Raw genomic sequence first — 25,952 nt, 5'->3', positions numbered from 1 at the left:
GCTCCCTTTCTGTGCTCTGGCTCCTTCTCTAGACAGCCCATGTCCAAATTCTAGGTTGGAGGGATGTCTTGTTAGATGTGTTGTGGTGGAGCTGAATGAGCCACAGCACTGGGCTTACAGGCCTGTGATGAAACATGAGTGGAGACAAACAACTGCTGCATGGTCCCGACTAGGGATGTACAGCTCTGCTCCCTGTCCTGTGTCCTGCTTGCCAGCTCATACAGACTTCTTCTCTGGTTCATCTAGTTCTTCAGAGGTATGCAAAGCTTCTTGCCACATAGAGTATCAGAAGATCAACCCCCCTTCCCCGAGGTTCCTCGGGTCTGCCTGAGGTGTTATGGAAATTCCAGCCTCTGTTGGATGGGATGAGTGGAGTCCACAATAAGATATACACAGAGGAGACAAACTGCAGCCACAGGAGGTGGTTGCACTTGTTTTGTGATACTTTCTCATGGAGGAGGGATGAGGACAAGCAGGGAATATACGCTTCACAGCTGCTCCCAGCCTTCGCAGGCTGGGATGCAGCACTGGTAGCTTTGTAACACTTGGAATACCTGAATGCTGGCCTGTTCAAATGTAACAGCTCAATGCTCCCTAGGGTATTTAGGAACTATAGAAAGAATCTGAAAGGGTTTCACAAACCCTTTCCACTGCTGAAAGGTAGTTGAGTAGCTTATGCAGTATAATACTCTTTTTTTTAATGAGACATCTCATTTTGATCAGCTTCAAGCAACAAAAACTTGACCAGAAACAATCAAGCTCTTAATGATCTGTAGTCAGGAAAGCTTGCTCAGAGGTCTCTGCAGACCATCATACAGTGTCTTGTAAATAAGCTATCTGAACTCTGGATCGAGTATGAAAATGTTGGAGAACTGCAAAAGGGGTACTTGTGGTGAAAATGCTAAAATACATGCGTTGTTTTCAGAAATGAGAATGTGTAGCTGACCGCTCTGCACGTGGCTTATGGAGTTTACAATATAAGCTTCAGATAAGCTGTGTGCAAGTCTTTAGCAACGAGGTTTGTGGTGTGACTCTATGCAATGGGCAGATTTAGTACAAGCTGGATTCAGAAAAGACGCATTTTACTTTTTTTTAATGGTTATCAGGTTTACTACTGCATACTTCAGAAGGAAAGCTCTCTAAGGTGTTTTTGTCTGAGTAGACTTAAGTCCTTAGTTCTGAATGACTTGGCTAACGGGGAAACACCATAATCAAACTCTTGAGGAAATAATGAACTTCTGCCAGCTTAACTTTTTTTTTTTTTTATTGTCATCAACTAAATACCTTTCAGTGGGTTGAAACTTGACCTTTTGAAGCTTTATCTGCTTCTTGTGGGCTTAGGGGGAAGGGGAAAGGCAGTTGTACGATGTATCCAGAACAGCAAGCCTTCACAATGAACTTGTAAGCAGCTGCAACCAAATGATCCTGCAGTTTTTGCCCCGTTGGAGAAAGTAAGGGTATGGTCTCTAGGTATCTGTGCAGGCTACTAAACTATAAATATGCAGAAGTTAACAGTTGAACAGATTTCTAGATAGTGTTACTGTTTTTATTGTTTATGCAACGGAAGAAAGTATTAAAATGATTTCAGTAATAAACTAAGTCTATACAAATTATTTTTCCTAATTTAAATATAAAATATTTTCTCAAATAATGAACCGAAAAAATTAGAAACTTTGCTTTCTGCTTCTGTATCGTGAGCCTTTTCCCCCCCAGTATATGGGCAGCTCAGAGTTGCCGTAACTGATTGATCTCTAATGTGCTTGCGTACCCAGGGTCTCTTACTGATTTTTCTGTATAATCTGCCCCTGCATAGAGGAGATGAACCAGATTCTTTGATATATTCTTAATGTGACTATACCAATGTGAGTGGCTTGGCTGGCCTGCCTGCAGAATATTTGGAATATTCATTCCTGAGTTGCTTTTTGTCACACGGATTGTATGGGTTGCCTTACATCTAGCTGTTGTAAGTGAATTATTAAGTATGTCCTGTTAATTTTGTCTAGAAAAATACTGGTATGCTAAGAATCATGCTTTCTGTGAGATGCCAAGAGGCTTAGGTATCTTTTAGCATTTTTTCCAAATGCCAAAGTCCAAAACTAAGATGAATTAATATAGGAATACAGGTTGCCTGTAGGATTTTCCATCTGTGTTTTTATGTGAGGTGTTTCCATTCTTCCTCTGAAATGCTTTATATTACACTGTTTCTTAGGAAACTGAACAAACGTTTTGGAGGTGCGTGTTTTTCTCCCCTTTACTTGTTTCTTGGGGAAGACAGACCAGAGTTAAACTTGCTCTTAACGTTGCTACTCCATGGCTGTCTTTCCAGTAAGGAAGACTCCATGAGCCTCACGCATCTGTCCTGATCTTTCTTTTCTGAAGCCTCTTTTCTGTTTGGTTTTAGCTACCCTTAAGATCTATGTGCGTGTATCTGTCAAAACTCTCACAAATGTTCACAAACTGAAGTGCATCCTCTGTGCTGCTGATCAGGAGTGGGCGCTGCTTGCCCGTGTTCCTTGACATAGCTGCTGCGAAGCCATAGCTCTTTCTCTGTTCTAGTCACTGTCCTTTGCCTGTGCTCTGTTCTCATTACATTTCTCCTTCTTTCTCTCTTAGTTTGTGGCTCCTTCTCCAGGTTTCCTCTGCAGCAGCATGTCTGTGTTGGAGTTTGGCTCCTTGAGGCGGGTGATAAGAGCTCTTGAAGCACGACCAAACTGCTTGCCCGAGCCTTCTGATCTGTAAGAGTGAGCTGGCCTTGCGGTGGCTGTTCAGGAAGACTGAGGCAGCAGACGTGGAAGGTGAGTCTTTAGGAACTGACCTGTTATCTCATCCCCAGCTGCAAGGCTCCATCCCATTCTGTAACCGCAGCAGTGTTGCCATCCTTGCTCGTCTGTTCGCTACAGCCCTTGCAGTTTGGACAAGCATGATGTAAAAAAAACATTACCTCTCACAACCCTGGCTGTGCGGGGCTCCACCGAAGTGGTGGACACCTTTTAATCCTGGTGATGGACAGGGAGGATCTGGGACCCATAGTATGGTCAATAGTACTTACTGGGCTTGGAGAATGTCAGGAGGCTTCCTGTAGGGACAGAGAAATGTTGCAAATGTCTGAATGGTATTTGTGGGGTGTTCAATTTAATACTTGATCTCTTAGGCATAATCTAATAAGGGGAAAAAGGCTGTAAATTGTGTTCATCGTGGCCTATTTATAAATATAATAAGTGCTGGGAATGTAAGCATGCTTATAGGCAGTGAGGGATGTTTTAACCCTCCTCCTCCTACTACAAAACAGCAATTCTCTTGTTTTGCCGTGGAGCGCACCAACTGAGCACTCTGCTGTTGCAGAGCGTGGCCTGAGTACACCTGAATTGTACATTTGGGGGTGGGAAGAGGAAAAACGTGAAAGGAACTGAAGGGAGGTGTAGAGGGCAAAGAACTGAGCGGCAGCGTGGTTAAAGCATGTGAAGGTACTCTGGCTGTGGAGTTAAGGGGCTGAAGGAAGGAGACTGGATCCAGCAGCTGATGATGCAGCTGAACACAAGAGGGCTACAATAACACATTTTCTCTTGACAGGAGATTTCTGGATGGAGCTTTATTAATGCCTATTTACCTTGTGGCCTGCTCTTAGTGTTATACGGCTGGGAAAAGGAATAAAATGCTACTTAACACCCTTTAAGTCCTGAGTACACCTGTCGCTTCAGTGCAGGCTGTAACAACTTGAGCCTGCTATTTTTAAAACTTTTTTAGCACCTTAAACTGCTTAAATGTTGGCACTACTTACTGAACGTGCTGTTGCTGCTGGTAAGGTACCAAAATCTATGGCAGAGATAAATCATTCTGTATGTCCTCTAAGGATATGAATGCTTTTTCTGCGCTTAAAATGTGGAGAATCCAGATCTTACAAGCAGCAAAAGACTACATATGAAAAGCAGGGGGAAAATTGTCTGGAAAAGTACAAACCCCTGCCCAGTAACACAAGGAAGTGTTAGATTGCTGCTTTATTGATCCAAAGTGCAATTAGAAGCTACCTCCTGCAGCTGAATTTAGATTGGGCTTTTAACTTTTTGTCTTTTACATATGAATCTCCTATCAAGTGGAAAAAACCTTCGCAGCAGGTCTCCCGTGAAGTCACCAAGTTCAGCAGCCCGAACTTGTTTCACAAAGGGCTGCTCACCTGGAATAGTCTGTGGCTCGGTGTGCCTGACAGAAACTCAGGTTAGGTGCTGAAAAATGAGACTGAAGAGCATGCTGGCTAGAGTCAGGGTAAATGGTGAGTGCTCTGCTTCATTGTGGTACTTGACGTCAGTAAAGAGGCTTCTCTCTGCAATAAAAGGGCGTGTGTTTTTGTTTTTTTTTTTTCAGAAGGAAATTTGGCAGTTGTTTAGAAATGAGAACTTTTGCTTTCTTCCTTATATAAAGTATGTTGCAAGCGTAGGACTTCATCAGTCCAGAGCACCTGACTTTTTTAGCAGTGACATCTTTTCAAATAAATAATGTCGAAACTCACTAAAGTTTACACCTAGGATCTAGAGAAGGCTTTACCAGCAGCTCAATGCACACAAGAAGCCACTGAAGCCACTGTAACGCTTGATTTGAAAATTGTCTGCTTCTGAACATGATAGGCTGCTGGAAGAGTGGAATATAAACTAAGAGAATGCAGCATCCGGCAGCAGTAGAAAAAAACAACACTTCTCGCCTTCATTTAAAGCCTTGTCAAAGGGCCCTCATGAAAGGAATTTTCCTCCAGGCAGTGGTGGAAGGGAAAAGAGAAGGACCACAAAGTCTTCTTGCAGCCTATTTTGAGTTAGAGGAATCACTCTGCTGCTTTGTGAGCTTTTGTGTCCAGATAATTAAGCGGACCTAAGGAAAGAACCCAAAGCAGTCCATGGTATGGCATTTTTCTGGCTTAAGGACACCCCCACCAGTGCAGCTGAGCCACAGCTGCCTCCCCCACTCCCATTGCTGTGCAGCACTGATAACCATCAGCAGTTGCTCCTTGGGAAGTCTGAGCTATCTTCCTCATCACAGAGTTACCCAGGCACAGTGTGCCTGGTGGTGGGGAAGCAAGGGAGGGGGAGAATTCCAACTCTATCACTTGTAGTTAGTCAGTCATTAAGTGCAGCCTGGCTTTCTGCTCTGGAAAGCATCTAATTTAGGCGTGATCCTACACCTGCAGCCCTGTTTCTGTAGGGCAGCAAAATTTGTCCCTCTGCTAAGCTGCAAGATTGGCTGTAATGTGTTGAAGTCGGCCGCTGCCTTTAACGTGCACTGTAAGCGTGGTGTGTTTGCTGCTGCTGCTCGTTTTCTGACATACTGGCGAAAACACAAAAGCAGCAGACTGGTTCTCCTGAGTTCATGGGTCTACTTAGGTCAGGTCTTTGCATGGAAAAATAAGATTATTAGGGAAGGATTAGGCAGAAAAAAGTATTGTCCATTACTGGAGTGAGTTACATAGCTGAGTAGGACGTAGGCTGCTGAAGGGAGTTGTTTTCCTGAAACTTTTTTTCTGGGACATGGGGAGCGAGTTGGGATGATGCATTCAGCCTTTACTTTCTAATTAATCTTGGAGATGAAAGTGTTGATACCTGTAACTCCGGTACAGCTGCACTGTGCTGTCTGCATTCTTGGATGTTAGGCAAATCCAGTCCAACTGCACATACCTGGCATACCAGCTGGCCTTCCCAGTTCCACAGCGGTGCCTGAGGACATTCCCCACTCAGCACCGGTGAGGAACATCTGGGTTTTGACTGCAGAACCAGCTCTGTTGATCTGCATAGGCTACAGCTGGGGACCGAATGGGACAGGAGCACGACTCTGCAGTTGGGGAACCAAGTGTGGACCTCCTGGGGAAGGCAGTATGTCCATCGCTCAGCAGGGCAGCTTTTGTGGCCTATCGACTCATTCCAGCTACCTTTCAGAGAATCCAGGAACAGGTTTTGGTCTGCTTTGCCAGACTCTGATAGCAGTAAGTGTGTCTTTGGCAGACTTAGTGATGGTGTCCTGGCAAAACCAGTGTGGCCAGCATGGCACAGAGCGTGCTGCACCACAGCAGGGCTGTAAAAGGCGAGCATTTTGATGCTCTCTGTAGGTAGTGCTGCTTTATGGGCCCAGGGCGTGCTCTCGGGAAGTGACAGAGGCCACAGACAAGCAAGCAAATGCAGTATCAGTGGCGTCTGCAGGGAGCTGGGACTTGTGCTTCTCGTGTTGTGCAATCCAGAAATGGAACCAGAGGGGTCATCAGCCAGCAGCAGCGCAGCGCTCATCATGCTGTGGGGTTAGAAAACAGAAACGAGAACTGAGCGAACAGAAGTGGAGGTTGCTGTGGATGTGTGCAGACCAAATCACAGTGTATGGAGGGCAGAGGTCGTGCGTGCTGAGGGAACTGTGCAAAATGCCTCCACACCTGTAACTGAGCATAAGGATCATATCCCTCCCTGCACGTACATCCGCACTGACGGGTATTTGTTATGGTTAAGAGGATGCAGCTGCATGGGTGATCCAGGCATAGACCCATGTAGGCAGAGGCCTAGAATGCCTCATAGATGGTGTCTTTACTTGTAGAACCAGGTTGTGTTGGTTGTTTTGTGCTCAGTTCCCAGCAGCCGGGCTCTGCCCCCTCCGGCCTCCCGGGGCCGCCTGCGGGCAGCAGGGGAGCGGCGCGGCCCTGCCCGGCCCCGGGGCTCCCTCACGGGGCGGCGGCAGGTGCGGGAGGAGGCGCCGGGGAGTTCCCGTCGGGGCCTTGTGGGAGGGGAGGGGAAGGGAGGGGAGGGGAGGGCGCGATGAGGTCGGGGCCTCACCTGGCGGGCGGGAGGCAGCCGGCAGCCAGCCGGGCCGGGCCGGCTCCCAGCCTGCGGCCACCGCCACACCATGGTAAGCGCGGCCCGAGATGGCGGCGGGGTCCCGCCCGCCGTAGCCGGCCCCGGGTTGACCTGGCGGCCGGCCCCGCGGAGCTCGGGGGGGAGGCGGTGGGGGACGGGGCATGGGCAGCGCGACCCTCCTGCGGTCTCGGTCCCGGAGGAAAGAAACTTCTCTTTGCAGAGAGATCCCTCTGCTGGGATATGAGTGGCCCGAGCCGCGTTTCAGCAGGGGCAAGGTGCTCGGAGGGCTGTGCCAGCAGGTGGGAGCCCCGCTCCCGAGGGAGCTCGGGCAAGGTCTGCGCCTCCTGGCAGGGAAGGAGCGGTGGGCTCGTGTTGTTGCCCCCTGCCCGGCCCGTGGGGTGAGCCTCGGTCATGCCGACAGGCTGGTAGCGAACCAGGAAAACAAGGCTGCTCTGGAGAGAGCTGATGAAGGCTTCCTGTAACCCGAGGAGCTGCAGGAGGATCGGGTTTGTGTTCACATGGGGCCTCGTCCTCGGGCTGGCTGGCGTCTGAGCACTGCAGTTTTGGGCAGTGGGTTTTTTGTGCCAGGAGCACGGGGAAGAGCCCTTTCCCCACACACGTTCCCCTGTGTCTGGTGAGCAGAGGGCTCGTGTGGAGCCTTGCCTCCAGCCCAGGGGCCTCTGCTCGGCTGCCTCATCTCCTGAGAGCTGTAGGAGCTCGGTCATAGCTCTGCCTGGCTGCCAAGCCTGGCTGAAGTTGTTTCATCAGGTTCAGAAAGTGATGGATGCTCACGTGTGCAGTTTAGTAGAGCCTAAGCTAAAAAACTAACCACTTGAGTAGGGTGCAGTTCATGGCAAAATGATGAGTGGGCAATTGGAGTGACGTATCTGTGTGATAGGGACTGTGTGGGGCTGGGTCTGTTCCTCCTGGTGGAGGTGGCAGCATCTCTTGTTTGAGCTTTTACCAGCCCTGGATAGGGGCAGCAGCCCTCCAGGTTAAAGGGATCCTGCGAGGGAAGCCCTTCAGCTCTTCAGCCCCGTGCTTGCAGAGTCTGGTGGTTGTTTGCTGGGATCAGAAAAGGTCGCCGTGGTTATTCTCTTTTGTTAGATTTGATGACCGACGTCCCCCGAATAATGGCTAGATTTTCCCCAAGGAGGACTGTGGGCTCTGGAGCAGTACGATGATCAGTGATGCCTTGTAATTGAGAAAGCATCTCGCTGTTTGATAATTCAGGCTTAGGGCAGGTTCTGCAAGCATGCCCCAAGCTCCTGTCTTGCCCAGTTTGCCTGTTGTGTGCATCTGTGAGATCAGTTACCAGCAGTGCGACTGCCCAGCAGCCTCTGCTTTCACTGGAGGCTGAATTTTGATGTTTGGCTGCGTCCTCAAAGGTGGAGCTGAGCTGTTTCTTTTCAGTGGTTTGGTCAGAACACACCTCATATTTGTCTAGTGTAGTTAGAAAAATGTACCCTGTCATTGCCTTAGCATATAGGATATGTGCAGTAACGAATTTACAGATGGCAATGCAGTTTCCACACCTTAAGTCCTCATACATACGTTCAAGCTGGTTACACCCTGAGACAGCCCCACATATTAATTTCCCTCGTGTAAAGCTTATGTAAATAACTGGAGTTCCTATTTTGCCCTTGAAGGTCGATAAATATGGGAGGTGATTTCGGGGAAGCTGAGCTCGCAACTCTGCCTTGGTGCATGCACTTCCCAAATGCCAGTTCTTAAAGCACTCGCGGTGGTCCCAGGGGAGCAGTGCTTACAGTAGCACCGCTTATTAGCAGTATTGTCTGCTGTATCAATTATAATTTTTTAAATGTGCGTATCCTTTGTTTTTCCTGTTCTGAGGCATTGCTATAATAACGCGTGCTGGCATTATAACACCAGCTAGTGCTGTCAGCCTTACCCCGTTCTTCTATTGTGGAACCAGTGCTGATGAAAGGGTGCTTTTGTCAGGGCACTCCTTCGCTTCAAATTCCTCTGTCTGTTGTCCAGCCTCTGTGAAGGGTTGTTGCACTGGGTTACCGGTCAAGAATGAAGGGTTATTGGGTTACAAACCAAGAATAAGCCTTATTCAGGCTCACAGCTGATGAACTTGCAGCAGGTCACTTAAACTCGTTGGATCGGTTCCTCCTGTTTGCTGTGAGGCAGCTGTTTGCTGGCCACCACTACCGCCTGGTCTGAGATTTGAATGGAAGGCCATGGTACCACCTCCCAGCAGGAGGGTGGGTTCAATTGTTTGCTCTGCTGCAAATCTCCAGGCAAGTTTCAGGAAGGTATCTGCTTAGCAAAGTTTACTTCACATCCTGCTGAGAATGACCGGTTTACTGCTCAGCTGCTACCTGGTGGCGGGTCAAACAAAGGCTTTTTAGAAAAAAAGAGATTAAATTCTCCTCCCTGAGGTGTAGTGTTGCAGTGAAGAAGCATTTCCTGAAAGACTGCTTTCTCAGTGCTTAAGAAAGTGAAAGAGCAGGGGCTGAACAGAGAGCAGAAATATTTCTTTCCCCAAGGACACATGTTGCCATAGTCTCTCATGTCCGTAAGTGTTGCAACACCTTGATCCTACTGCCACCTCACCGTTATCAGGATAATCTCCATGGGAGTACATGGTTCTGCTTGCATAGCTCTGAGTGCAGAGTTGCTGCCTGCATAGCAAAAGGCCCTGCTTCCCTCCTGCCTGCGCCGCTCATCAGTGCAGTGAGAAAAGTCAGTTCTTGTAGACGTGGCCTGAAGCCCCGGAGAAAGATCAAAAGAATCCCCCTGAGAACGGGGGGCTCTGCAAACATGCTTGGCCTGAATAGAAAAGGAGCTGGCAAGCAGTGTTTCCATTTAGCCAGACATTTGATACCCACTGCTGACCGAGAAGCTTGGGTTGAAATGTTAGGTAAGGTGACTGCAGGTGCTGACACCTGCCTGGTGTTTGTAAATGAACCCTCAGCTCTTCCGAATATTGACTTTCCCAACAGTGCCAGTGCCCTTAATTGCTAAAATAAACACGGATCTGTAAGAGGTGTTTTCAGTGTTTTGCAGAACTTACTATCTGCAGTTTGGAGAAGAATGTGCTCTAAACCTTGCCTGCTTTTTTCCACTCTGATACAGCAGCATATTGGCCTCGCGGAGATGAACTTTGCCTTTAGGAATTTAACTAGGAAAGACAGGAAGGGCAGCAGATAAGAAGTGATGAGAGAAGGCGAGAAAATCACAAGCAAACGAATCCGGTTGGTTGAGGCAGCGTTATGCGTGGTGGGGGAGGTGAGGGAGTGTACCTGTGGTATTTCATTGTTTGTCATGCAGTGAACTGTTTGCTTGGGATCTGATAGTAGTGATGGAATGGCATTGCTTTGAAAAGCCCCTGAGGTGTTTCAGCTTGGAAAGATGACTGTAGGGGAAAAACTCAAATGCATGAAATTATGAATACTGCTTCCTGACGAAGTGTCAGAGTACCACCTGTGACGTTGTTAGGCACTAAGTGTAAAGAAAACTAAAGAGAATATTTTTTCATGTAGCGTGGGTGAAAGATCTCTAATCCACTGCCAGGGGTGCCGTGGGTGTCGTATTAGTCAGGCAGTTCGCAGAAGAAAAGCCCACAGGTGTGTTGTCTGGGTCTCAGTCCCTAAGTCCTTAATGCTGTGATTCCTGGAGACCGAGGAGTGCCAGCAGAATGATTTTATGGATGCCCTGCTTCTTACAGTCTGCCCTCCTGGAAACTGCTTAGATCAGAGTAGTACTCGGGGGAATACAGCATTTGGTGTTCAGTTACCACCCTATCATTCAGCTGGACTTGTGAATACCGTTTTGTGGGATTTGCTAGGAAAAAATGTTTTTTAGGGTTCTTTTCAGGAAGTCTGCAGTCTCTGGCTGCTGACGTGATCCTCCTCCAGCTTTGGATGTTCTCTCCTGAATACTCACTATCATTACTAGAGGCTGCCTGGACATCTTGGCTGTGCAGTGGTTGTGATTCACACTTTACAGTCTCTGGGTAATGTGCTCAGCGTGTGGAGCGTGTCAAAATGTTTGCCTCTTTGCAGCTTTTCTGTATCTTTCTTTTGATACAAAATCCTATGCTTTATAACCGTCGTGTAGACCTTCCGAAGTCATCAGTTGTACGCAGAAGCAGCTAAGGCACAGTGACGGAGGCACTGAGGAAACCAGAGGTAGAGTTGCTTCTGCTGCAGTCCCGACAGGATTTATGCTTCGGCACTTGGCGTATGCAGCAGGCGTTTATGTGAGCCGGTTGTAGGCTTTCCAGTGATGCCAAAATCAAACCAGCACTGCTGCTGTAAAAATAATCTTTTTTGTTACCTATGCACAGCTACTGATTACTGTTCCTTCCCATCCATTTCCCCGCTGTGCTGTTCCTCCAGGCTGTCAGCTGCACTCTCCTGCCTGCTCTGGGTGTGTGCTTTCTTGAGCGGCCAGCCCTGGGCCTTGGCGTTTTTGCAGACGCTGTAGTTCAGAGAGGTGTAAGATCCCATCGTATACAAATGGTGTTTCGTTTGTGAGTAGGGACGTAGCATGCAGTGGGGGAGGAACAGGAACTAAAATTACCATCTGTGTTTGAAGGCAAGCATGATGTGCCTTTCTGGCCTAACATGTCCTGGATTCGTGGTTCTCAGCATCACAGACATAACCCCAGGTGCTCTGTGCACCAGTTTCTGTTCTTCACTAACTTGCTGAATTTGTGTAAGATGTCTGTCTGCTGTCTTCTTTTCAGGCCTGAGAAGCAAAGATGGCATTAAAAGCCCTCTTCAGCAGCCAGTAAATGTCTGTGGTTGCCTTACAGCTTGCAGGTAGTTTTGCTCAGAGGCTTGCAGCTCCAGATGGCTAGTCAGCCAGTGCAGGGATTCCCACATGGTCATCACCCTCTGCTTAGTGCCCTGAGGTGAGTGAGAGACATAAAGCACAAGGAAATAAGAAATGGAATAATTTTTATTTGATGAAAATGCACAAGTTTACCATGTTGTGCTTGTGTCTCACAGCACGTGAAGTGCTCAGAGAGCGTCTGGTTGTCTGCCTGCAGATCTAGAAAAGTCGTGGGAATGTCTGAGTGACTGACAACAAAACGAAACGCTCACACCTCACAACCACTGGGCTCAGAAACATGTCGGGTTCCTCAAATCAGTCATGTTCTACTTGATACCTCTTTCTCTATTTGGCATTTCCCAAGGATTAAGCCACTTACCAGATATCAACTGCTGCTACACCAGGGGGGAATATAACGGCTGGTATAGCAGATGACCTGAACAGAGAACAGCTAGTCCTGAAGTCGGCTCTGAGCCTGGAGACTCAGATCCAATCCATCCAATCCCTTGCTTTCCACCATGCTGCTGAGCTTTGTGGCTCCTGCCTGCCTTAGCACCTGTTCAGGTAACAGGAGAGCGTGCTACAGCTGGACAGGGAACGTGAGGGGATGTGGCTGTTGAAAAGCAGCCTGTTATTTCTGAATCTGAACTTGTTGACTGCCTGCATCTGTGTGCATTTCAGCTGTAAAATAAGGCTTTAGCAGATTGGTCCCTTCAGAGCTGTCGTAGTTTCGGGTCCTGTGAGGAGTGAGTGCGTGAGCTGAGGGCAGTGGTGGGATGGGACCTCAGGCATGTCGTTTCCTCCAAGACTCAGAACAAGACCTGGAGGAATAGCAGAATTAATTTTTCACCCAGAAGCTTGCACTCATTTTTTTTCATTCTGCAGGCAAAATTTGGGGCCGACATAAAGCATTTGGTGAGATCCTGTGCTCTGGTTCTTCCTTCTATAAACAGTAGTTTCTTCTTTCATTTTTCATGTTTAGGTTGTTAAATCCATGTCTTTTTTTAACCCTAATAAAAAGAGCCATTTTTTAAATGGAAAATTGGGAATGTCTCCACTGAAAATGCCTAAATGGAGTGCTTCAGTGTTTCCAGAAAATTACTTTGATGCTTTTTCAAGTCACTCAAAAAATGATCCAAACTCATGTCTGTCTTCAGTCCCTGCAGAGCTTGTTTTCCCAGTGAGTGGCTCTGTGATGCACAGGAACTGGTGGAGTCGGTGTGAGGCTGCTGCGAGACCTGGGGTGTTCTCAGCCTATGGGGCACTGGTGGCCCCAGCCTGCAGCGCTGTCCCTCTCTGCTGACTGAGGAGCCAGGGGAATGCTGTCTACCTTGTTGTGTCCCCTGCCCCAGGACAAAGCCTTTTACCTTTGCTCCTGAGAGGTCAGAGGCAAGGGAAGGACACCGCAGTACCACACACAGCAGGGTTCTGCAAATAACTGATAAGGCAAAGTGGAAATGAGAGTAAAAGTGACTGCGCCTTTTGCCAGAGTCCATTGGACTAGCTTGTAGCTCTGTTTTTTCACAGGTCTTCTGGAGCCAGACTGGGAAAATGGTTTGTGACTGTAAAATAGTCTGAGGCTAAGGTGAATCACAGGCTGGTCAGCTTCTTGTAATAAAAGGATTTTAACATACACACACACAAACCCCAGACAGCCTTGGCACTTGCCCTGCTTTCTGGTGAGTCAGTTCACTGGGGCAGTGCTCTTGGCAGCTTGTTCAGCCTCCTGCCTCATCTCCTCCTCCTCAGAGCTGCCTAACCGAGATTTGCTAACCCCAGCAATGCATAAACAAGCGCAGATAGGTCTGAGACCCCGGCAGAAGAGATGTGATTACACGGTTAATAATTGCTCTAAGTGTTCTCAAATGGTGCTGCTCCCTGCGGGGTCAGCCAGCCAACATCCCTGCAGGTGCCAAGGCTGGAGGTGTGAGCGCCAGTGCCAGTGGTTGTGGTGTGGCCACCCTTCTGTGCCCTCAGATTGCAGAGTTTGAGGCAGGTTTTATGCACCCTTCCTGCATTGATTTGTTCTTGCTTATTGCCTGGAAAGGAGTCATTCCTCTTGCAGAAATAATAAAAAAAAAAGAATGTTACAAGTTAAGAAAAATGAGACTGAGGAATCTTTTGCATCTACGTCCTGGAGGTTTTTAGGTCTTGTGGTGCAAGGAACCTGACCTTAGCGCTGGTGGGACGCCAGCAGCTGCAAGGAGGAGGCAGATGCTGCTGGCTTGGGAGAAAGGAGCCAAGGTCAGGAGGACTGCACGTGCAGCCACGAGCAGGAACGGGAGGGAGCCTGCTGTGGGGGCGAGTGCAGGTGGGGATGTGTCAGCTCCTGCGGCAGGACGAGGGATGCACAGCTGCTCTGAGAGCTGTTTTCCCAGCCTTTGGTAGGGTCAGAAGTGCTTTTGGCTCAGAAGTTGAGCTCGGCTATACCATTTCAATTATGGGCTTGCTTAACTCAAGTAAGGCTATCGGGAAAGTTGTTGGCTGGATCGATGCTGCGTGGAGTACGGCTCCTTCAGGCACGGTGTGCCGGTCAATTCCAACTCTTACTTCAGTAATAAAGTAAGGATGAGTTCTGCATCATGAAGAGAATAAAATCAATGTGTAACTACAGTCACGTGTGCCTGTAATGATCTGGCACAGGTTTTATTGCATGGACTTTGGATGCATTGTTTAGGGGAAATTGTTCAGAAATGTTCCTAATGGAGATTAAGCTGGAAGGAGCTCGGTGCCAGTTGGACAACAATACGCTACTTTGGCATTCTTCTGTTGCTGTTTTTTCACTTTTTTTTTTTTCCTTACTTGCTTACATCAGAGAGACTGTGTTTTAAATCTTAAAGCTAGGATTCTGCAGCATTCAGTAAACCTGTCAGCTTCTGTGATGCCATGAGTAAAACTTTCAGTAACAGTAAACAAATAAGGAAATGAACATTTTTAACAAGGTAGCCTGTTCCCAGGGTTTTACATCGTTGCTCTAAAAATCCCCTCGCCCCCAGCACGTATGTATGAAAGGTCAATAGCCAGATGGTGACTTGGTGCAACTGAAGAATACCAACATACTTATGCTTGTCTGTTACTCTTCTGCCTCTCCCAGGTGTGTCTAGGATGCTAATACATTAGGTGAGTAGGTGTCCATACAATATGTCTTCCTCGCTTTACCCTAATAGCCTGGCTTTCCAAACCATGTATGTGCTCACAATAGATATGTATTTTTCACAGTTATTAATCCTTTTTTTTAGAAGAAACATTTTAATGACAGTAGGTTTTGTTCGTTTTCAGGTGTGTTGTAAAAATAAGTAGATGTAAAAGAATGCTGGACAGCCATCTGTGTTGAGGAAGACGTTTTTTGATATCAGAGGTAGGAATGACAAATCATAAAAGACAAGCAGAATATGAACTCAGCTAGACTAAAGCAATACGAGAGGATCAAGCAGACTTCAAGGGAGTCAGAATAAGTTAAAAGAGAACTTTATGATGAAAAGCTGCCTTCTCTCAACCAGGTAGAGCCAGTCAGCCTGGCTTTCCCAAGGCTTCTGTCAGCAGCCAAAGGCGTGGCTTTTTTCATCCCATTACCCTTTTTATGTGGTCCATGACTTTTTCTTGATTAGCATGCCATATTGCCTCAGCTGGCAACAGCAGGCTTAAACTTCAGATTTTTAAATAGAACTGAAGAGTTTCTGAGTTCTGCCAAGCCGTGTGTTTTAGGATAGTAATTCCTAATTCGCAATTATGAGTTACTTGTTCAGGAGCCTTTCTGTTTGATAGAGGTGGCTTTGATTAAGGAGAGCTCTTAACTGAATTTGGAAAGGTGACAGCTGAAGCACAACCTAAAAACCTCGCTGCTTGAGAGGCAGAGCTGCCTCCCTGAGCAAACCCTTGCCAAACCCGAGCACCCATGAGAGAGAAGCTTGGCTTCATTTCGTGGCCTTCCAGCAGCCCTCTCCTCTCAGCCCTCTCCTCTCCTTTCCTGCCTTCCCTCCCCACAGGTGACTTGCAGTTCTTCCAGGTGCTCCAGAACAGCTTTGAAACCAGTTGGAAAATGCTTTATCGGTGGACTTAGGGAGGCAGAGAACATTGCTAGGGCAGTTTCTTCTCACAGGAGGGTGAATTAGGTTGCCGCACCATTGACCCCTTGAGTTCACCTTGCAGAAAGAAGCAAGGCAACTTTTAAATGCTTATATTGTTGGACAGCAACCTGGACAAAAATGATGCTGGGAGTCAGGAAAACCTGCTCTGTCTTCCCGTGCAGTCTTCTTCATTTGATCTACTTACTGATGGTTTGTTCTGTATGTGATGCAGTGTAGTCTGGAGTCCTGCAGACAGCCTTACTAAACACTGCAGTGCACGTTAAAACCTCTGTAAAAGCTACCAGGGATCCAAGTTTGCAGCCAGTGGGCTGGGTGTGAAGCATTTAGCTGGCTTAGGATGCAAGCCTCCTGTGCTTGGCATTGTTGATGGCTCTTCTATTTACTGTGAAGTTATTCTGTGTCAGAAGCCTAACGTCTGATTTTCCAGTAGCCCTGTACCTCAGGGTACAGTTTGTCATCCCCGCTAGTTGTGTAGATCTCAATAAAGCAGAAGGCCCATCATTTTCTGACCTGTTATATCAAGTAGCTACAGCTGGTTCAGAGAGGGGAACAGAGTTCAGGTTTAGAAATCTGGTTTGAATTCTTGATTTCCGAGGAATCTGTTTCTTCAACCAGAAAATAACAGCCTGTAAATACAAAACACAGTCTTTAGGCTACTTACAGACGTTTATGGAGATGATTTGGCACCATGCAGTAGGTGGCTGGGTCTGGTTCAGTAAAACAAGCAAATAAAATTACACTCAACTCTCAGACTGAAGCCTGTCTCCTACAGACTCCACATGCGAAGACAGCTGATGCTGTGATAGGAACTGCACTTCTCATTCTGACCCATTCTAGCTTGGACCTAAAAATCCTCTCCAGCGTCACTTGTGGGTCTGGTGGTTTAGTCATAGCCAGCACACCCTGGAAATGTCCAGAAGGAAACCAAGCACTCTGCTTCAGAGGTGTTTGGTTCAAAGCAAGCTGTTTGTCTTTGCTTTACTCTGGAATTAGAACTTTTAAAAATCATGAGGATTGCGGGATAATCTACCTCTATGTCTAGCTTGGCTGCTGAAAGCCAACCCTAAATTCCTTCATCAACATCTTGTTAGTGGCACTATAGAAAAGGCAGTATGTTTCCGCAGTCAAGGAGCAAGGAACAGATGAGCTGTTAGATTGGTGTTTATGCAGTATTTCAACATTTCCAGGTTTGTTGATGCATCAAATCGTTGTGGTGAGCTGCAATCAGCAGAGCTATGAGAGTGAAAAATGTCTTGTATCATGTCAGGGTGGCTGGGCAGAGCAAAGCTGAAAATGAAATGGCAATAGCAACATAGCAATTTGGTGTTTACACTTATGAGGCTTAATTCCTCCAAGAATGTGATTTTATTTATCTCCTAGAGAGTTCTCCATTTTGAATGGAGCTTAGAAGGTATTAAAAAAAAAACCAAAAAACAGAGGAGTCAAAAGAGGGAGAAAAAATATTTATTTTTTCCCCTAAGTATCTGCAACTTGAGAGTATACTGCTTTGCTGCAGACTGTAAAACTGGAGATGGACTACAGTAGAGGCTCTTACCAGTTTTACAGCTGTAAATATTTCCATAATAATAAAATTGATTTATGGGGTATGCAGCTCTGTTTTGCATATAAAAGAGTATGTATGGAAGACCCACAAGATAGGATTTTTGAAGCTGGTATATGAATCCTGATGCATTTAAGAGTGTCCATAGATACCTTCTAATTGCAAAGAGTGTTAACTTCACTCATGGAAGTGTTGGTAACACATCAGCTGCATCTTTACGAAAAATAGTGGAGTTTTCCAAGCAATTGTAAATGGAGAGTAGCTTGCTTTCCTATGGGTGAAACATGGCATGCTGGAGTATGCTAATCAGCAGAAAATGGCAATAATATTCACAGAATTCCCTGGTTTATTGATATATAGCCTTTTATAGCCATGGGGTTGCTCTCCTGGAGCTATATTTATTGCTTCCAGATACTTAGGTTTAAGGTCCATGAGGTCCAACAGCTGAACCTAAACTCGAGTACCCTTTCTTTATCTTTGCCTATCAAAGCACTGCAAGCCTAGATGTCTTCCTGAGGGCGTAAGAAACTTTTCTCAAACAGCATGATCTTGTTATGCTGACATGCTCTCAGCTTTTGCTAGGGATCCATTGACTAATTCCCTGCATTTTCAATCAAATCTGGTCATCCTCTCCTATCTGACTCAACGTATTTTTAGAAATTTGTTTATCAAATAGCTGCTGGCTGTGCCTGATTGCTTTTAAATGGACACCTGTGGACCTGCTGCTTTTATCTTCAGAACCTCTGCTCTGCTTTTCAAAAGGCACTCCTCTTCACAAAGGCTCTGGAGCTAATGGTGCTGTGCAGCGAGCAAAAGAGTCTTTTGTTCATCCAGCTTGTCTCTGTGGACAAGTGTGTGGACTGTCCCTTCATCTACCTCGAGGGGGTAACCCTGACAGCTGGAATATTACCATGTCAAAAACCAGCTGGTGATATGGACAGTGAAAGGCAAGAACATGGTGCTTTGATCTTCACTGTAATTAGGCCATGTGTACTGCCAGCAGCATAATTATTTTTATTTAGCAAACTCATCTGGAGAGCATTACAGTGCTCAACACAAGGCAGCTACAAAATCCTTGTAGTTCTATCAAACACATTAGGCTAATGACAGTGCGAGCCGTATTTGCAGCCGATTCTGCCACAGGCAGGTATGAATAAAACAACCCAATCCACGCTTCCTTAAAATGATCCCGTATTTGAAGTCTTTCCCGATATAGTCAGAACTCTTATCTCCAGGTTACTCAACAACTCTGTGACCTAATAACTAAAGAATGCTTCTGAATTATGAATATTAACATTTTCTGTAAAATCCATTTTTTTGTGTGTTTTGTTTTTTTTTTTTTTTGTTTGTTTGTTTTTAAGTAGAAACATCTCAAGTGCACTTCTCTGCTGGGACCTGATAGTAATTGTGAACCTTAACTTCAGCCTTTACTGGGGAGATGGAGTGATGGAGGAATTATAGGCACAAGAGCTGGCTGGAATAGAAAACAAGAGGGAGAAGGGACTAGGGTGTAGATTGAGAAGTTATAGGGAAGAGTTTGTTCAGCTAATGGAAATGTGGTCATGGTGAGGGACCTGCCAGCTCTGGTCTCTCTTCTGCTGGGAGCTTGCAAGGATCACAAGTAAGTGAGGACAAGGAGGCTGCTGTGCTGCTCCCTAGTCCTGCCAGCGCCAGGGGTAGCCTTGTCTCTGCACGGTCATGCAGGTGGCTGCAGGTGGAAATCCTTCCTGGGAGAGCATTGCCTCCGAGCCTTGGAGCTGTTGAGAGAAGCCATGGGGATGCCTGTCAAAAAGCAGCAGCTCACGATGTCTTCAGCCGTTGGGAAGTGTCTTTTGCCCCTTTAGGTTTTTTCATGTAGCAGAGGACATCTCATTGAGATGGATGTCGTCCTCAAATAGATCTCCTACATTCTTAAAGCCGTTTCTGTGCTGCGGGTAGATGACTTACTAGACTGCTTAAAGGCTTAGTATAGCCAGTTACTTTCATCTGCTTATAAAAGTGCTTGTATAAATGGGCATTGACACTTCTCGCCCAAAGGCCCGCTGGCATTTAAAAGCTAGCACTTCTCTATTTCAATAATACTGCTAATTCTAAGCACGAAAAAAAAAAAATCACAGGACAAACCATGTAAAATTATGACTGGCTTTGAAATTGAAATTTCGGAACAGTACATCCAGTGCTTCTGTAATGAAATGTCCTGGGTCACTGAGATCTGTCCTTTGTTGTCACACTCATCTGTGTTTCATAAATTCTTTAGTAAAAGTCATTGAGATCCCTTTCCAAAGCACTTGGCTTCTTTCTTCTGCTCCTTACAGCCTCTTCTAGGGACGTTATTTCTTCTACAGCAGAGTGCAATGCCAGAGCTATTGGTGATGACCATCTCTATCTCAATATTCACTTTCTCATCTTGTGCCGCACTCTGTGCATCTGTGACTCCCCCAGCCCCCCTGTAGTCCCCTGTGTACCTGTAGTCCCTGTGCTAACATCTCCAGTCTTGCTGGAGCAGGGGCTGGGGCCCTCTTCTCGCCACCACAAAGGGGTGATGTGATGCTCTTCCAGTTCCCCAGGGAAGCAGCAGAATACAAAGCAAAGCCACAGGTTGCCCGAGGTAAGGAAGTGCGGGTGGCAGAGGGTATGAAGGGGATGTGCAGGGAGGGGACATCTGCTAGGGAAGGCAGCAGGAAGGGCAGCGTGCCAGCTTCCATGCTCAGCCTCCCCCAGACCTCCCGTCGGGGTCAGAGATGCCTTTGCTGAGGTCTGTGCTGTCCTTGGCAGGCACAGGAATGCCTTCCTGCCAGTGCCCGGGGCAGAGCTGGCCGTGCCCAGCACTAACCTTGTTGCTTTGTTTACTCTAGATACACTTCATACTGCTGTTCAGTCGACAGGGGAAATTAAGACTTCAGAAATGGTACACGACACTACCTGACAAAGAGAAGAAAAAGATCGTTCGAGAAATTGTTCAGATTGTTTTGGCTCGCCATCAGAAAACAAGTAGCTTTGTTGACTGGAAAGACCTCAAGCTTGTTTACAAAAGGTGTGAGTAATTTTATGAGAACATGTAATTACTGATCATATAAATAACATACTAGAGGTGGAAAAATAAAGGCTCACTTAAGCACTTGGGTTTGTTTTTACAATAAGATTTTGGGAACCAGCCATCATAAATATAGCAGCACAATGACCCTGGGTAAATTGGCAGGGTAAATTATGGAGTAAAAAAGCATTTGTACAATCTATCAAATGGAAAAAAAAAAAAAAAGGAGTAATGTAGTAAGTATTTGTAATTGAAATTCTGTTAGAAGGCTTAGGCTCATGATTCTTCAGGATGATCTACTGAGAAGTGTGGGCTTCCTCAGGAAGGCTGCAGGAAAGGTTCTGAGGCACTTTCAACATTTTAACAGTTTTTGTCTTTGAAAAACTTTTTGCTCTGGGAAGTGTTAATTCCCATTTCCTTTTTCCAAACAAATAATTTGCACAAGGCTTCACAATAGCTAACTTCTAATTCTTGTGAAGTGACTTGTAGTAAACAGAAGTAGGTTTAAGATACAGCACATTATACAAATAAGTGATGTCTTCCATTAAGCAAAAATTGCTTTCCTTGCTGTGAAGCGATGGATGTAAACATCTGATCGCATGCTGTGCTAAGCTGGGGCTCTGGCCATGGCACCGGAGAGCTGAGGTAGATTGTTACTCCCATCTTGGAACAATCTAAACAAAGTTTTGGTGCAAGTAAGTTGTGAAGATGGACTTGGAGAAGTAGTTTCATGTTTTCTGGCCCCATGCAAAACACCATCAGTCATTTGGTAGCCAGCAGACTTACTGAGATGTAACACTTTCCACCTTTATTTCTTCCTTTATTTTGTTAAGAAAGAGCAGTAACCGCAGCAGGCGAGGGAAATGTTTAAAGTGCTGCTGCCTTACTGTTTGTTTTGTTGAGACCGATCTTGGAGCTGCTTTGCCAAGGGCTAGAGTTTACTTTTCTAACTAAATTAATAATTTGTTTAAAGTACCAGATCTTATTCAGTGCTTTCTAGGACACCGTGAGAATGAAAGAAGATTATTTTAGAGACTAGACATTAAATATTACTTCTAAGACTTCTGTAACTTCTAAGAGCCTTTGCTCTTAGTGTGTCCAGCTGTTCACTCTCCTGTTTTTGCCTCTATTTTCCTAGGTACGCTAGTTTGTATTTCTGTTGTGCAATAGAAGACCAGGATAATGAGCTCCTGACACTAGAGGTCGTTCATCGATACGTAGAGCTTCTGGACAGATACTTTGGAAACGTAGGTTTCACTCTCTACCACGAACTGCGTTGCTGGTTGGCTGATAAACAGATGCCTGTCACTGTTTTGCTTTCTGTTTCCATCTACACTAATTGCCCCTTGGTCTCTGTCAGTCCAAAGGGAAATTCATTATTAGAATATTTTATAAAATAGTTCTGAAAATATCGTAAGATCAAATTCATATTCTTACTTCTAAATAAAATTAATATTGATGTTTTCTCTGGGAATAGAATTTAAGGGAAAAGCTTGAGAAATATTTTTTTTAAATGACAACACTGGGTAACAGTATTTTAATTCACCTTCCTGACATCTTCAGCAATAAAAACAGCAAATAGATTTTCATAATATTGTATAACAATTAAGAGCACATAAAGATGAGAAAAAGTGTTGTTTTTTTTTCTTTTCCAAAGAAAAGACCCAAGAAAGGTTCAAATTAGTCTGATCTAGTGGGTGGCACATGATTTTTTTTTTTTTTTTAATTGTTCTCACTGCTTTAATTAATCTCTTATCTAAATCACTGTGCCATGACTCACGTTTGTACTGCCTCGAAACAAAAAAGCAACTGGTGACTGTAAGGTCACTAGGACAGGGAAATTGTCTTGCTCTGCGTGTGAATATATGTAACCCATATTACATAGGTTGTATAAGACGTTATAACGTTGTATAAGACTATAACGTTAGTAGGCTAGGAAGTCAGCTTTGTTGTCTGAAACCCAGAATGCAGGTAGTGTATTTGATAAAATATAGTAAGTAGAATATCTTTGCTATAAGTCTAGGCTATATATGCGAAGAGAATGTGTGCAGAAGCTGCAATATTGGCTAAAATGCAGTGTTCTTCTTCACCTGGTACCTGCCATGAGAGTGCATATACTGAATACATTTCATCATTTGAAAAAACTTCTACCCCAACACTGTTCATACTGCTGTAAAGTGATTTAAATGTGGGATTTTTTTTTCCTGCCAGGTGTGTGAGCTGGATATTATCTTTAATTTTGAAAAAGCTTATTTTATTCTTGATGAGTTTATAATTGGTGGAGAAGTACAAGACACTTCGAAGAGGTCTGCAGTGAAAGCCATAGAAGACTCTGACATGTTGCAGGAGGTAAGGCCGAGAAAGACTAAAGGCAAACACCTCATCTTCCTGCATATTCCTTGTTTGACAGGAGCTTAAAATATAGCTTAGCACTTCTGGTACTTTACTATCCAAGTGTGGTTTAAGTTTAGTTTTAGTAAGTGCAAAAACATGATTAAAGGAGCAGTTAGGTGAGCTTTCAACTCAATCCTCTTGCATCTTGCAAAATCATCTGGAAACTCTTCATATACTGCCTTTGCTTTCTTGCAGTTTAAATGCTATAGTTTCTTGGATGCTATACGAAGAAACAGGTTAAGGTATATCTAAGATATGAAATATATGTACATAATCTAAGAGTACATTTTATGTATACATATAGAAAAATCTATTGCTTCATTAATGCATTGGAAACAATGACCTAAAATGAACATTTAAAATTGGAAAGAGAATGTGCTAGAAAACGCCCATTTTTATTCTTAAACACCTGTGCGGTGTTTCTACGAGGCACAGATGTGTAACCTTTATTCAAAACCCCTAAGAGAATTTCTTCTGTAACTCATAGCATTGAGCCAGCAATGGCAAAAGCAGTTGAATGTGATAGATCGACTTCAGGTTTCTGGGTACTGAAGGAAAACAGCATGATGGGAGCTCTAGTTATCTAGTTAGGGACATGCTATGGAGTTGCCCAGTTTTTCAAACTGGGCTGGTGTTAGCGTATGAAACCAGGCCAGCTTCGTACAAAGGTCAGCTAGACGTGGTGAATTTAGCTACATCTGTGGTATGTTGTTATTTGAAGATCAGATTCTAAAAGGCTGTTAAGGATTTTAAAGTAGAATTGTTTCTACATTAATCTGATCTAATTCCATGCAAAAGTACAACTATATATATATATGTATATATATATATATACACAACTATATATATATGTATATATATATATAGTAGGACAAGAGGGTTTGGTTCAAAGATTCTAAATTACTCTGCTGCTTCATAATGTATCAATTGTTTTTCTTTTTTCTCCAGACAGTGGAAGAGTACATGAACAAGCCTGCATTTTAATGTTAAAACTACCTGGAAAGAGAACTGCTATATACACCTGTAAAATTCACTTGCTGAAATTGCTTCTCAATGTGCCAGATCCTCAGAGAAATACCAAAAAACTATAACTAAAGGGGTTTGTTTGTATAACGATCAAGACGAAGGTCAGCTGATGTAGCACAGGGTTTAACAATTCTGTTTGGATTACTCTGCATGTGAGTTTCTGAGAATTGTTTTTACCCTTGATCTAGTTTCTCTTCTCCTTGCTGCACTGAACAGTTTTTTGTATCATGTCTTTTAGCTATGGGTTTTGTCATCATAAAATGTTAATCTGGCAGTACATGGAAGAGGTATATTTACTGGTTTTGGTCCACTGCTGACCATATGACTCTACTTTTGTACAAATGTCCATTATTTTGAATGTAATGATTTTTCTGCTCTAATAATAATTTTTTTCTAAAAGCCAAATTGTTGTGGGCCCTGATTTAATAAGCTTGTTTTGACAAGATTAACCTCTCTCCTGAAGAAGAAATGTACTTCTCCTTGGCCCAGCCACTTTCAGCTGTAGTGTCTTCCTTCTCTTTTTTGCTCTACTCTGCTAGTAAGACAGTTCTCCAACTGCTATCAGAGCACAGGTTACACTTCCATTTCATCTAGAAGACTGTTCTGTCTTGAGGCAGGCTTCTCCCAGGTTTCACAAATCCTTTTTGCTTCTGCATATGGATGGCCTGTCTCTGTCTTCCTAGATCTCCTGGACCTGGAGAAAAGCTGTACAGCCTTTGGAAACATACAGCTCAAGAGCAGGAGATACCCTGAGGAGGAGAAAATAGTCTTTGGGATTTTAGGGTGAAGATCTTGTGTATCTTTTGACTCTATTCTCCAATAACCATCTTTCTTAGGAGGATTTTCCATTCCCCACTTGACATATCCATTAGGATGAGGCAGGCTAGCTTTCTAATTGTTGAAATGGTCTATTTTTCCGAAGGCTGGACAATTTAATTAACTTTTTATAACTTCACAAGCTCCACAAATGGAAAAAGGGTAAAATAGAGAGGGGAAGAATTGGTTGGGCTGTACATCCTATTATGTGTTACAAGACATTGGAGTTATAAAACGTTGCACTTGTACATGTGCGGAATCAGGTGTGTTAGCTTGCCTATCTTTCTGTTAGTGTAATTTGAACTCAATAAGCTGATTGAACTGGCTTCCTTAGATAGATTATTTTCTTTAACAGACTTCAAAGCTGAGAGAAATTCTCTTTATCTTATCCCGTTATTTGTAGCTAGATATTTTGTCTCTGTCAAGTCATGAAATTACCTTATACAAAACTTAGGTAAGTCATCAGACAAATATGCCAGAATGATCCGAGCACTGATTTGCATTTCCCTTCAACATTTATTTTCTTTGATTTCTGGGGTGTACAGGCAGTATTTTCCTTCAGGGATTTTTCTGATCTTTAAATGTCCTGCATGATTATTTTAATTTTTTCATTGCCCCTTCCTTCCCAGTCTGTTTGTATGTTCCTGAGGGAGGTTTTTTCTCATTTTTGGTGGGTGTAAACACTTTGACACAACACGATAACTTTGCTAATTGTCAACCCACTTTTCTGCCTGTGTTATCTAGTCTGTTAGTAAAACTGTGGCAAGCTGGTTTTTAGCGTCATGCTGCTCTTTTTATAATTACTTTATCCATCTGTTTTCTCTGTATTGATGTCAAAGGCATACTTTCAGCATTGAAAAAATAGGGAAATTGCTGAAGGGCTTTTAATAGCTCTGAAGACATTCAATTTAATAGTAGATTAATGAAATTGTAGGAGTTGTATGTTATTTTCTACTGCTTTGAAATGAAGTTATTTAGAGTGTTTAATTGATTAAGAAGCCACTTCAGAATGTGCAAAGAGGCTCTTTCCAAGTCTACCTCTTTACTTTCCTAAGTGACTTCTCTTCAAGAAAATCACTGATAGTCATTTATTTTTACTCTTTTTTTTTGAGCCATGCTGTGATTCTGACTGTTAGAACTTATGTTTCTCAAGTTGTGGAGTATATCAAAATAGGAGATCTAAAAATAAGATCTCTTGGTATGAATATCTTAAGCCTGTCTTTTTGGTCATTTTAAGAAGAGCTGTAGGGTTTCTTCATCTCTCATTTCACATGATGAAAAATACCTTATGGGGGAAAATAGATTATGGGTACTTACGGCAGCCATATCAATATAGTATCTGAAATAAACAGCATTGCCAAACTGATCTACCCTGAGTCAGCTTGAGAACTGTGAAAGAAATAGCATGG

General features: G+C 44.5%; 1 protein-coding gene across 2 annotated transcripts; it reads left to right on the top strand.

Annotated features, from left to right (window-relative positions):
• The first annotated feature begins 5,839 nt into the window (after window positions 1-5,839).
• On the top strand, window positions 5,840-24,132 carry AP1S3 (adaptor related protein complex 1 subunit sigma 3). Of its 2 annotated transcripts, none has more exons than XM_072042204.1 (5): window positions 5,840-5,962; window positions 20,129-20,307; window positions 21,446-21,554; window positions 22,519-22,656; window positions 23,650-24,132. In XM_072042204.1, exons 1-5 carry the CDS (start codon window positions 5,855-5,857, stop codon window positions 23,683-23,685), a joined length of 570 nt encoding a protein of 189 aa, XP_071898305.1. In that variant the 5' UTR covers window positions 5,840-5,854; the 3' UTR covers window positions 23,686-24,132. The 2 variants fall into 2 exon arrangements, with proteins under 2 accessions (XP_071898305.1, XP_027319776.1); XM_027463975.3 differs by lacking the exon at window positions 5,840-5,962 and adding an exon at window positions 6,741-6,867.
• Window positions 24,133-25,952: the final 1,820 nt, after the last annotated feature.

Source organism: Anas platyrhynchos, chromosome 9 (assembly GCF_047663525.1).
Source record: "Anas platyrhynchos isolate ZD024472 breed Pekin duck chromosome 9, IASCAAS_PekinDuck_T2T, whole genome shotgun sequence".
Classification (NCBI taxonomy): Eukaryota; Metazoa; Chordata; class Aves; order Anseriformes; family Anatidae; genus Anas; species Anas platyrhynchos.
The sequence above is the reverse complement of the archived record's forward strand: the minus strand, read 5'-3'. Positions and strand labels throughout refer to the sequence as shown.

Excerpts from the sequence above, each read along its gene's own strand:
- AP1S3 (XM_072042204.1), top strand. The coding sequence starts at position 5,855 with ATGTCCATCGCTCAGCAGGGCAGCTTTTGTGGCCTATCGACTCATTCC. Across the intron at positions 5,963-20,128 it reads TTTGCCAGACTCTGATAGCA|ATACACTTCATACTGCTGTT; the intron begins GTAAGTGTGTCT and ends TGTTTACTCTAG. Across the intron at positions 22,657-23,649 it reads ACTCTGACATGTTGCAGGAG|ACAGTGGAAGAGTACATGAA; the intron begins GTAAGGCCGAGA and ends TTTTTTCTCCAG.